At 39.6% G+C, this 12,912-nt stretch overlaps 1 protein-coding gene and 1 long non-coding RNA gene across 3 annotated transcripts; one reads left to right on the forward strand and one right to left on the reverse strand.

Moving 5' to 3' along the window:
* Positions 1 to 796: 796 nt before the first annotated feature.
* Positions 797 to 5,075, reverse strand: LOC109981387 (uncharacterized). Its single transcript, XR_002277878.2, has 3 exons — positions 4,244 to 5,075; positions 3,484 to 3,622; positions 797 to 1,149 (listed from the first exon to the last, which is right to left on the reverse strand). It is a non-coding gene; the product is annotated as an uncharacterized lncRNA (long non-coding RNA).
* Positions 5,076 to 5,233: 158 nt separating this feature from the next.
* otx2b (orthodenticle homeobox 2b) lies at positions 5,234 to 10,558 on the forward strand. Of its 2 annotated transcripts, none has more exons than XM_020630145.2 (4): positions 5,234 to 5,584; positions 7,599 to 7,850; positions 8,398 to 8,549; positions 9,072 to 10,558. In XM_020630145.2, exons 2-4 carry the CDS (start codon positions 7,613 to 7,615, stop codon positions 9,693 to 9,695), a joined length of 1,014 nt encoding a protein of 337 aa, XP_020485801.1. In that variant the 5' UTR covers positions 5,234 to 5,584; positions 7,599 to 7,612; the 3' UTR covers positions 9,696 to 10,558. The 2 variants fall into 2 exon arrangements, with proteins under 2 accessions (XP_020485801.1, XP_020485802.1); XM_020630146.2 differs by having other exon boundaries at positions 5,236 to 5,584; positions 7,643 to 7,850.
* Positions 10,559 to 12,912: the final 2,354 nt, after the last annotated feature.

Here is a 12,912-nt window from a genome sequence, read left to right on the forward strand (position 1 = left end):
AAAAATTGAACTTTTGGATAGATCATTTGAGAAGGGTTCCGTTAAATTTACACCTGCATATATTATTTTATACTTTGCGAGAAATATATAATGATTAAGTCCCGCAGTTGTCTGTTAAAGACAAGGAAGCATCTTAAAGGCAAGAAAACGTTTTATTAATCTATGAGTGTGTCTTTGAATATACACTGAGTTTTTAAACTGTACTTACACTGTGTGTGTAAGACAATGTGTGTACACTACTAACCCTCCTCCCAGGGAGGTATAATCCAGCAGAGGTTGTAATACTCCTGTCCTGTTGGGGGGTCTCAGAGACTCCCAGTGGAAGCACAGTGGCTGACCCGATCACATATTCAGGTCAAATACATAAAAACAGTGTTGAGAGAAAGGTTAAAACTGAGGAGCTGTCTTCATCTGAAAATGTCCCTTAGAATCTCCACCGACAACACACACCTCACCCCCGAGAGGCAAGACAAGAAAACCATTTGATAAATCATGAATAGTCACAGTTGTGCGAGTGCTGGGACCATTTCTAAAAATTTATTATGGGGATTACACACAAAATCACACAATGTAACATTTTCAAATGTGTTATGAATGCCTCCCAGAATCCAATTCAAATCCTAGGTTACCAAATAAGCCTGAACAAATCCCCCTACATTGAGTTCTTCCTCCTTTGAAGACTTGAGAGGTCCGGTCTGCAGGGCAGGTTTTACCACGCCGTGCAGACACCTCAGCACACACAGGAGGAGAGGGCTACTGAGGTGGAGAGATAGAGAGTCAGAGAGCAAGGTGGAGGTTTGAAAATTAGTCTTTATTTGAAAATATATTCTTTATTACTTTCAAGACAGTTTGGCTGACAGAGAAGGAAAAACTTGATTTAAAAAGAGTTACAAAAAGTTGTAAAGATAAATAAATAAAAGAATAATTAATATGAAGCCCAGCTAGTGTTGAGTGTTTGTAGGACAGTCCAGATTGGAAAAGAAACCCAGCTCTTCACACAGTTCAAGTGTAACCTTGAGGCGGCACAGTCTCCTCATGTCTTTTTTTTGTCCTTGTATGTTTTTCCAGCAATCTTGACTTTGCCTCCTCATTGATGATCTGAAGGCGTGTGTGTGTTTAATTGCATCCGTTTGTTTGTTAGGCGAACTCCTGCGAAAACAACACAAACAATTATGGCACTAATTAAAAGGCATGTCATATTAATGGAAAGAGCAAACTTGGCAAACACAAACAGCCGTTGACTTATTGAGGCAGCATATTTAAATTCAGGGTGAAGATGTGTGGGGGAAAGAAACCCAGAATTTCATGATCAGCACACGTTTGCGTTACAGAAGTGCAGCCGAAAACGTAAGACTCATTCAACAGCAGAGGCATAATCATTTTAAGCAGAACTTTAACCAAAACTAAATTAGTAACATTGTGTATAATTGTAGAGATAAAACCTCAGATGCAGAGTGCAGCCTGAGGATTCTGTCTGTGTGCCTCTCTGTCTCTAAACTCTTCCCAAACTGACTCTGAGGGGTTTTCTCCCCCTTTAATCCCCGGGGAGGAGACTGAATGTGTTTTGATGACCCCTGGGGTCAGTTACATGTTACATTACACAAAGGTTTAGCTCCTTTGTGATAAGGGGACAGCGTGGGGAAAGCCCTCTGTTTAGGCACCTTGCTCACATACGCAGTGTAAGAAGCAGCAGCAGCAGCAGCAGCAGCAGCGGTGGTGGTGGCAACGTATCCATCAAACCTGCTAGGCTAATTAAAATACAGCCTGTGATTATCCTACTTCAGCTCATCTCGCTCTCTTTCTCTCTGTCACCCACACACTCACAACCAAACTCACTCTCTCTCACACACACACACACACACACACACACACACACACACACACGCGCACATACACGCACACACACACACACAGGGCATTTCTATAGACAGTAATTACATTTTTTGGTGTAAGAAATAAAAATTATTTTTAACTTTGTTGACCAACAAATTAATAAGATACTAAATTAAGTAAAGGTTTCACGATAGCTTTATGAGAGCTTCTATTTTAAAACAGGTGATTCTGTTTACCAAGATTAACCGTGTTTGCAGATTTTTTAATCTAAGTTTAAATAATACTTTTTGTTTAATGTAAAATAAAAGTTACTTTAAAATAAATTCTAGTTGTATTATTTTAATGTATACTGGTTCATTTGAATCCTGGAGGGTTTTCTGTCTTGACATCAAAGATAATCAGCATTTCTATAGGAATTGGCTTTAGTGGATTTTATTCCCTTTTTTTTGGCTCTTTTTTTTAAAGCTCAGAATGAAATCCACCAACACATTCCTCGTCTTCAGCCATGCGAGTATCAAACAGAGAGGGAAAGAGGCAGAGGAGAGGATAAGAAAAGCTGCCTAAATAGTGAGAGGATGCATGTGATGATAATATGCAGCTCTAAATTCAGAAAAACCCACAATCATTCTGCAAAAAAAATATTCAAATTATGGGGCTGCTATGTTTTATTTTCTCTTTTTAATTCAAATATATATATTTATGCGTGCTTTTGATTAGGCTAATTCTTGGCATGTCTGGATAAGGTTCAGAGAAGGAGAAGAGGGCTGCCTGCTCATAATAATCCAATCTTGAAATAAGATTTTTTTTTTTCTTTTAAATGCTATCAAACAAGGGTCAAACATTAGGCCTGTCCAATGTATTAATAACGCGTATAGGCTCCGCATTAGCTGGTAGGAATCACAGGTTGGAGCAGGCCTGCGGAGCCTCTCCCTCAGGTTGAGAGGAGCGGAGGCGGAGATAAAAGCGGCGGCGTCAATTAGCCGGGAGTCAGAGGAGCCAGAGGCGTTTAACTGCTGCTGTCTTTAAACGTCCTTTTAAGATACACAGTCCCCGCGGAGGGCCGGGCTCTACACTTTCATAAATTATTTAGCTATTTAAACGCTCAGACCCAGCAGATATTTACTTCACACGTCACGATTTTACACGCTGCTGTGTGAAAGTCTCATGTTAGGATACATTACAATACAGCTGCGAATACTAAATGAGGACATATTCACTGTTTTTTGTGGGGTTTTTTTGTGTTTTTACTACTGCGTTCCATTCTGATACTTAAAAAATTGCCTTATACAAAATGTAAAAATTTAAAAGGGAGTCTTGGAGTTTCAACTAAATATGATTATTTTTGACAGGTGTTCAGTGGAGTCTGTTGCGGTTAAAATAGCCTAATGGTATAATTGTGATTTATGTGATGTTACAATTATAAACCAAAATAACTTGTAAACTATTGCAACCATAAATCCATCTGTAAAAAGGTTTAAAGTGGCTTTCTCTAATAAATGACACTAATTTATTTCCTAAAAATCTAAATAACCACATCAGATTTTCCATTTTTATCAGATTACATCACACATGCCCATTATCCTGAAGTTAAAAAAAATGAATAAACATAAATAAATTTAAAAAAAACATGAAAAGAAACAAACTAACTACCTGGATGTGTTGCAGTCCAGCTCCACCAAACAGGAGGATCCACAGCAAAAGTTTTCCTCTGCTTTGATCAGATCTCATGTTTGGTTGTTAAAAGAAATCCAGAGTTATGATCTATTCATCCGCTTCATGTGATCGACACCTGTAAAAAAAAAGAGATGTCACTGACTTTGTGCAAAGTTAAAATCAGGCTGTGTGATCAGGCTGCATCTCCAAGTGGAATCCAGTCCTCCCAGCAGCTGTCAGAGCACCTTTGACTCTGCCATGGCCTTCAGCACGAGCCACACAGAGGGGCAACATGACGATTCATACAAACCCTCCGCGTGCCTGTGTTTATAAATCTAAATCAATATTCAAATCTGTTTCAAGTGAGCGGGTGTGTCCGTGCAGGCGCGCAGTATGTGTGTGTGTGTGTCACTATGTGTGTGTGTGTGTGTGTGTGTGTTTGTGTGTGTGTAGGTGTTCCACAAAGCCTCTTAAGATGATACATTTACCAAGCCGTGACAAAAACCCTCGACACATTATTTTGAGATGGGCACGCGGGTTCAAAATTCAAGTGACACAGAGGAGGCTCATTTGTCCCACGCAGCCTGAAGGTCTCACATTAAAAAAAAAATAATAATATGACGTTTTTAATTATTATTTTAATATGATTATTTTAATAATTATTATTATTATGTTATACAACTTACAATGTTACAACACATTAGCCTATTAAAACCTCATTTTCTTTAGTATCGATTGAATAAAACAAATTACCTACCATTATATTTGGCTTTTATCTTCTTCCTCTTGCAGAAAATCCTTCATGTAAAAGAATTGAAAGGCTAGCTACATCCGGCCTATGTTGTGCCTTTCTCCTGTCATCTCTCCTCTTCTCTGAGAGCAAACTGCTGCTCTGGGTGCCTCCATATCCTCGGTGTCTGTCGTTGGGAATTTTCCTTTAAAATATTGTGGGGGTTTTATTCAGTTCAGGCCCATGTGAGGCTGCATGATGGGGGAGCAGAATGACTGGCTCTGCGGACGGGAGGACAGTTTTAAGAAAATAAGTCGTTCTAAATCCCCTTTTTTAAGCGTCGCGCAGGAATGTGAGAGGATGGTGCTGCCTTCATGGAGAGACCGAGACTTAGTTCAGGAGACTTTTTCCTCTTGTCTCTTTTGTCACACATTATTTTTAAATTTACAGTCACTGTTTTAATCAACAGACTTGCATTTTTTTTTTTATTAATATGCTAATTTACTTCTTTTTTTTTTTTTACTAAATTTGTATTTCAATAATCCTTAATTGTCTGGAACTTTTTTTTAATTGTTGCAAATCGATTTAAAATCGATTTTTTTTAAATACATTCCGAGTACGTTCTATGTGCTCTCAGTGAGCATAAGTAATGCGATGTAAAAACAAGTAGAATGAACACAGTAAACTGAATTCATTTAAACCTTTTTGTGTGCGCAGACATTTTGCAGACGGATTTTGCGCACAAATTTGCCCTTTTTACTTGAAATTTTGCATCCACTGGATGAAATAAAATAAAAAATATATGGCCATCTGTCTTTTCCTGGTTTAAACTGCACTTGTCGTCATCCACTGGTTATTTATTATATGTTCCCTCTGTGCCCTGGGATGGGGATGTTGTCAGTCGCCCTCGCTCTGCCATTGGCTGAAAACTGTGCGTCAAAAAAGTAGCTGGAGACATTTGTTTCCCAGAGAAAAAAAACCCCTCATCCTCCCCACCGGTGTGAGAGACGGAGACAGACCTCAGCTCAGTCCTGCGACTCTCATTGGCTGGCACTTTGTACAAAATCCAGAAAAGCACTTCACTCACAACACACACCAACAAATCCTAAAGGCGTTCATGCAGCCTCCTCCTCCATCACTGCGCCGCTGTAGCACCGCTTCTCCACCCGATGTAACCGCTCAGCGTTTAACTTTTCTCCGCACTGTTGCTCTGAATCTGAAGACGGCTGCTCCTTTTTTCTGCTCCTCTCCTGCTTTTGGCTGCTTTTGTGCTTTTTCATGCGCCAGGACGTCGTTTTTCTGTGCTGACTTGAATATTTCTCCTGGAGGAAACCGTACAAACAAAGAACTTTACAGCCGTCGATAAGGGTAAGCTTTACCTTTATTATCATCATTATTAAAAGACTAATATCATTAATATTTCACTATCCTGATAATAAGCCTATATCGAAATACAGACCGCAAAGTTAAACAAGATCACTTAGGAGCAAACGAGAAATCCCACCTGTTATCAGACCATTTCGAAAAGGTTTACAAAATCACATTTTGAATGGAAATTCCTTAAAGGCTTTATCCAACTGCAGATGAAGGCTCTACACTCAGTGTTTTACTTCATAGTAGCAGACAGAGACATTAAGTGTGACTGCTCATTAAACCAATTCCCTTCAAATTTACAGAAATCTTAACGACATATTGTAAGATGCAAACGGATGAATTACATAAAGGATCTCTGCTGAAAGAAGCAAACACGAACTCAACCAATTAAAACTCTTTTTGAAATGCAAGTCTCCGTTTAAATAATATAACACACATTCTCTCACTGACTGAAGCCAGTGCTGCAGTGAAGACACTGGGTCCATATCCATGAATTAAGATTCTACTTAAAACGAAATTATGTTATCATGCAAACTGAACCCTACCCAAAAAATAACAGATAACATAATTCAGTATTAATGGGACATTTTTGAGAACTGGATATGAGAGGATGCATTCAAAAGAAGAAGTATTTAGGCCTGCTTTATTTGGGAAATGTTTCGGGGCCTTTTTTTTTTTACTCTCTGCTGCCTCCACTTCCCTCCACACAGGAATAATGTAGAGACAATAAACCAACACGTCACTTTTAATATGTCATCTGATGGCTGATTGTATTTTTGCGACTGAATTTGGAGTTCGCCCTATTTAATGAACCTTTCTTAGATTTACATTTCCTCTTTTTGTTTTAAAAATCATACCAGCTAATGAATGCCAATTAAATTTACGTACGATTTAAAACATACGAAATTCCCCTCCAACAGTAATTATTAAAGAGAGAACCGCTGCTAGTTTACAGCATCATGTCAGGAGCCTGGATCACTTAGAACCGCTTGATACCAAACTGCTGCTCCTGTCGTACCTGCCACTTGGATTATCTCGTCAATTCATCAACAGAAAAAAAAAAGAAAAAAACATTTATCATAATTAATTTTTGGACAGTGGAGTTATTATTGAACGGGTGTGTGTGCAACTGGTTGACGGGTGTGTTTTAAGTGTGACAGATTGGGATGAGGGGGTTAAAACCGTTGGATATTGAAAAAAGCAACTAATCAAGACGCGCAGTGGGGATGACGGCAGAGGGTCACTGAGGTGATGTGACAGCAATCACACATTTACAAATCAATGTCAACGACTATTTATTACTGTAAGAAACAACGGAAATGACTACGTGTTCAATATGGAAGCATCTCTGCTTTTTTTTTACTGCAGTAAGTAGTTTCTGCTGCTGCAATAAAAAACAACTCCGTGTTTGAAAAAAGATGGTTAAAGAGCGAGTGTTTCTTCTCTAATTTGCCACAAATGCTGATGCCATTCTTGTTTAACAAAGGAACTTGACGCTTTTTGGATTTAGATTTTTTTGACGTGGGACTTTTTAAAAGAAAAATTCAATAAGATATGAAAAGTATCTTTCTCGCCTACTTGTTCTACAGTACCAATTTTCCCGACGTCAATAGGTAAATTCCTTTTTACACTACATGGTTTTCACTTTACATTAAACGTATCAAAACTATCTGGAATGGAAATTAATAACAAGGCTAAAAGCATTTTGTTTACAGTGGAAATAGGTGTAACTTTGAGGTTGTTGTGGAGTTAGAACTTCAATGTTCTCATATTTAATTTTAATAAACGACAGATACAGGAATCAGTGTTTTTAATTAAACTTTCAATCGACATGTTGCAGTTGCAGTCCGGGTTGTTGCTTTTTGTTTTGGGGTTGGAGGGAGGGGGTAAGAGGACAGCTGGAGATGTGTTGGCTCTCCTTTTTTTTTTTTTTTTTAGGAGCGCTTTGCGTTTTTTAAGAGGTCTTATTTCACGACGGATGTTAACAGATCCAATTTCTCTTCACAAGGTGCTTCTTCATCGATGTCTTCCGCTCTTGTCGTTATGGAACAGGTTCCTGGTGTAACACGGACCACACGGCCTGAAGAGGAAACCAAGTACGCATCGGGAGCTCCATCAATTTTCAAGATTTTCTCCAACTTCAGCCCTCAGACAAACATTAGCATGATGTCGTATTTAAAGCAACCACCTTACACAGTCAATGGGCTCAGCTTAACTACTTCCGGAATGGATCTTTTGCATCCATCAGTGGGCTATCCAGGTGAGTTTGAAGATTTTAAGAAAAACTATATGAGATAAATGAACATTTCAGCTACAAACCTTAAGGACAGGGGATGCTACAGAGAGTATTTGAATTCCTCAAAATGTAATAATTGCTTCTACATTTTGGAAAATACGATAAAATAAATATTGACTGTTCACAACTTAATTGGTCAATAAGCCAGAATCAATAAATTGGGTTGATTAATTTTGAAATATCATTGCTCACACATTTGAGAAATCAGAAGTCACATCTTATGTCATTTCATTTTTAAGATTTGCTATTCGAATGAATTACAGAAAACTGCTTTGATTTTTTTTTTTGCAAACTGAATCAATTTATGGCACATTAGTGTAAGTGCGTCAAGTGCTACACTTTGCCCCAGGCGTTTGAGTCTCACAGGACTCGTGCGTAATTACGAAAACAGTAAACACACTCTGCGATTCTGTTACAGATCTGCCTTTGATGACTTTTGATCTTTTTCGTTGCTTTTTAAAATGGATGCATGTGACATTTTAATTTATTTCCAATCTCCTTTAATTTGCAGCAACGCCACGGAAGCAGAGGCGAGAGAGGACTACTTTTACGCGCGCACAGCTTGACGTTTTGGAGGCTTTGTTCGCAAAAACTCGATATCCGGACATATTCATGCGCGAGGAGGTGGCCCTGAAAATCAATCTACCTGAATCTCGAGTACAGGTGAGTGAACCAAAAGAACTGCCATGTTTGTAAAATGATTGTTGTGAAGAAATATTTTCAGCATGAGAACAAAAAAAACCGTGATTATTTGTGAGTCGCCGAATAACTAAAATATTTGATACCAGATATGCTTAAATTTATAAAAGCCCAAATAAGCGAACTAAACTAATATTAAACAAAAACATATCTTACACCGGGACTGACTGTAAATAAAGCTCAGCATTTGGTCTGCCTTAAGGGAAATAACTTTTGTCAGGTGGCTAAGATATTTCCATTCAACTAAAGATTTCTGTTTGGAAAATGTAATCAATGAAATTAGACCGATCCGTCTTGGAATGAAACCTGGTGTGAGAGAAATCAAGAAACGCCTTGATTTGTTTACCCATAGGTCTGGTTCTTTTTGGAAGTGTTATCTCACCATCTCTAACTATTCGTCCTCTGAGAAACTGAGAATTGTGGTTAGATTTTCACTATAAATAAAGGATTTCGTCAGTAACATGAACCACTGTGTGCCTCTTCCAGGTCTGGTTTAAGAACCGGCGGGCAAAGTGTCGCCAGCAGCAGCAGCAGCAGCAGAACGGGGGCCAGAACAAGGTCCGACCTGCCAAAAAGAAAAGTTCTCCGACCAGAGAAGTGAGCTCGGAGAGCGGCGCCAGCGGCCAGTTCACGCCCCCCACCAGCACCACCACCGTCCCTGCCATCTCCACTAGCACCGCCCCGGTGTCCATATGGAGCCCGGCGTCCATCTCTCCTCTTGCAGACCCCCTGTCTACCTCCTCCTCGTGCATGCAGAGGTCCTACCCCATGACTTACACGCAGGCCTCGAGCTACAGTCAGGGCTACGCCGGCTCGACGTCTTACTTCGGCGGCATGGACTGCGGCTCTTACCTCACTCCCATGCACCACCAGCTGTCGGGGCCTGGATCGACCCTCAGTCCGATGAGCACGAACGCGGTCACGAGCCACCTGAACCAGTCCCCGGCGTCCCTCTCCGGCCAGGGCTACGGGACGTCCGGCATAGGCTTCAACTCCACGGCAGACTGCTTGGATTATAAGGACCAGGCGGCGTCCTGGAAGCTGAACTTCAATGCCGATTGCTTGGATTATAAGGATCAAACATCCTCGTGGAAATTCCAGGTCCTGTGAACAAAGCAATCAGGTGTTATTAAAAAAAACAAAGTGCACAAAACAGTGACGATCACCCCACAATAAAACACACAGGACTGGGTTACACGAGGCAGGGCTCTCTGAGGCCTCGAGATGGTCTTTGGTCCTCCTAAGAGGAGAGGTTTAATTTATTTTAGCACTGGCAAAGAGATTTTCCCCCTGTCACAAGTTGTAGCCCCTCATCCATGTCTGTCTGTGTGCCTCTGTGCGTAAAACACCTGTTGAAGACAAAGTTACACCACAGCCACGGAACTAATGTTTATCCAAGAACAAACTCAGTTCATTCTCCTTCTCGGGATGAACAAACTTTTCACACAACTTTGCCCAAACTTCAGGCAGAGACATAAGGATGCTGTGTGGACATGGATGCACTACTTTATTTAAGAAAAAAAATGTTTATAAGGAATCAATATGTAGTTTCTAAGAGACAATCAGTGTGTGTCTTATATAAATGGTACATATGTGTTTTTTTTTTTTTTATCTGTGCTAGCCTTCGAAACTGTGATCTGTTGTAACGTATGCAATTTGTGAGCCCCCCTCGCATCAGACTCTCTGCTGTGATTTTAATAGATTTCTAACTTCTTTTTTTTTTCTGAACAACGAAGAGATGCTGACGGTTCAGTTCCCTGCATCACAAAGAGAGATGAGACTTTCCGAACACATGGTAGTAATAAGTAAGGGTTAGAACCCCACTGGAAGTGACTTTCGGGCCGCTGAGAGCTCCACACCTTTGCTCCCCCTCCATTGATCTCAGCACACGGTGATTGTGGATCCTTCACTGGCTCCAAAGATGGTGTGACCTCACCGCTGAAATGACATGAATAAAGGTCCTGTGAGCTTAACTTTGTCATCATGAGACGATCTGTGTGTGTGTGTGTGTGTGTGTGTGTGTGTGTGTGTGTGTGTGTGTGTGTGTGTGGTGTGAAGAGGGGGATAATGAAGTTAAACCTTTGACAGGCAATGTGTAGAAAATAATATGGGATTTTTTTTAGCTTTCATTAAAAAAAAATGTCCATGCACAGAATCCTATTAAAAATAAATTATTAGAGACAAAAATCAAACAAAGCACAATTGACCTAAATAATGGTGATTACAATTTTTGATAATGACTTTCATCTTTATGTTACAGTTTCCTGATTCAAAAAAACAGTCATTTTTACCGAAGAATCGAAAATTAAAAATGTAGGTTTATGTTAATTTGGTATTTTTACAACTGTGACGTCAGCAGTATTGTAAGTGTATTAATAGTAATCCTCATATTGACGCACAAACATCAACTTGTGACAAAAGCCTACATTAAAACAGGAATATTAAGCAAATCACTCGTATGTTTTGCAGTGTGACTAATAACTGATTTAAGAGCCATCCAGTGTTCATAATAAAGCAGAAAATATCCCAACAAATCTGTTCATGGACTGTGAACGGTATGATACAGAATCCGCAGTAAATCAATGAATATGGGGTCATAGTTTATCCTGGTTCCTCTCAGGTGGTGGAATTGAAATTGAAATGATTTTTTTTCTAAGTTTCCGGTTGCTCAGTTCACATTTTCTCAACAAAGAGAGTGTTCGCTTTGTGAGAGCACTTTTAAATCCAGGCCTCCAAGAGATGTTAATCCCAATATTTGACCGCCGGGGTTTTCTATGGGGCAGCAGTGGTCTCTTTCAAAGCCCACACCGCGTGGGTTTATCCCCAAATGTGCGCAATAATACAAAGCCTAACATATCATCTAAGAAAAAAACAAGAACACGTTGATGTTTCTTTTTTTTTTTATATAGGCCTATACCAATTGACAAGGTGCGTTAAATTGTGTTCATTACATTAAGTTATGTGGGCCGTAAATGCACCGGTGGCTTTTAATATGAGCAATAAGCCTATTGGAGGAAAAATACAACCCAATGTTTACTGCTGATCATCGTTTTGCTGATTATATGTTTTCAAATAAGTGATCATTTCTGTAAATAAAAAATGAGGTTCGTGGATTATAAATAAACTTGCAGAAAGCCGGTTCTAAAACCTATAAATCCTTGCGCTGTATTTTTGAACCTTACCCCAATAAAACGCACGATAAAAAAAAAAAAGAAGACAAATTTACATAGGCCAATTTAAAATACTTAGATTATCTGAAAGCAGGATTTTTATTGGCTACGTCTGTATGCATATTAATGGGTTTAGTGAAGGCAAAACGCTCCTGAAAGTTGTTTCCTCGTTACACTACTGAATGGGCCAGGCTCCTTCAAATACATCCGAAGCAATCAGAAGGCTTCATCTGCATTAAAGGGTTTGTCCGCGATTACTTTTCGTTAAAGTCCAACGTGAGAGCGTCAGACTGACGACAGGAGACGAGGCAGTGAGTGAGAGCGGCAGTGGGATGTGTAATGAGTCGACATGGCTCTGCAGAGGGCTAATTGTTAGAAGTCCAACATTCAATTAGCATCCTTGACATTGCCAATAATCTCTCTTTCATTGGAGCCTCCGCTAAAGGAGAGCTCTAATTAAAAGCGTTGCTTGAAATAATCGAAGCGTTAAAGAAAAGAGCGACTTTGATTCCACTCCTGCGTGGACACAAAAATAGGTGTGTGCGTTTCAGTGCGAGTGTGTGTGTGTGTTTAAGAGGGTTGCATTGTACTTTTGAAAGACTTAAGAACACAATAGCCCGTATCCATAACTTATCCAAGGGTGAAGCAGAAGTAGCTGTTTATATCCGGGTCCTTTCATTCATCACACAGTCTGATTTTAGCGTTATAATATTCAAGAATCAATTATAATATCTGCGCAGTGCAACGCCAAGTTCAGCACCATGCATATACATCATTATGGCGACAAACAATGCAACAATTGAAAGTTGGAAACAATAGCTGAGGCTGACAGAAGGCTGAATATTCATGAGCTGCGTCTCCTCTCAGTGTCAACAGCTCCTCCAGCCAGACTGCAGCAGAAGAAGACGGAGAAAAAGAGAGGGAAAAGGCTGTTTCAGACTACAGGGTCACTTTCAAAATGTCAACTGTAGAAACTATTTTCAATGACTGGCAGAAAGGCGCATCCAACTGAGGGAGAACGAGGGTGAATCTAAAAGTTTGCAGAGGAGAAGAAATCTGGACTTTTATCATCTTTGTGTGAATAAATAAATTGTCAAAAAAAATAAAAATGTCATTAATTATTTCATGAAGGCACACAAAGACTTCATTCCCAATGT

The sequence above is a fragment of the Labrus bergylta genome, chromosome 18 (assembly GCF_963930695.1).
Source record: "Labrus bergylta chromosome 18, fLabBer1.1, whole genome shotgun sequence".
In the NCBI taxonomy this organism is placed as follows: Eukaryota; Metazoa; Chordata; class Actinopteri; order Labriformes; family Labridae; genus Labrus; species Labrus bergylta.

What these genes read in the sequence shown, in the direction of transcription:
- otx2b (XM_020630145.2), top strand. Translation starts at nt 7,613, where the DNA reads ATGTCTTCCGCTCTTGTCGTTATGGAACAGGTTCCTGGTGTAACACGG. An exon ending in TCCATCAGTGGGCTATCCAG is followed by an intron (nt 7,851 to 8,397) that starts GTGAGTTTGAAG and finishes TTTAATTTGCAG; the next exon opens with CAACGCCACGGAAGCAGAGG. An exon ending in TACCTGAATCTCGAGTACAG is followed by an intron (nt 8,550 to 9,071) that starts GTGAGTGAACCA and finishes TGCCTCTTCCAG; the next exon opens with GTCTGGTTTAAGAACCGGCG.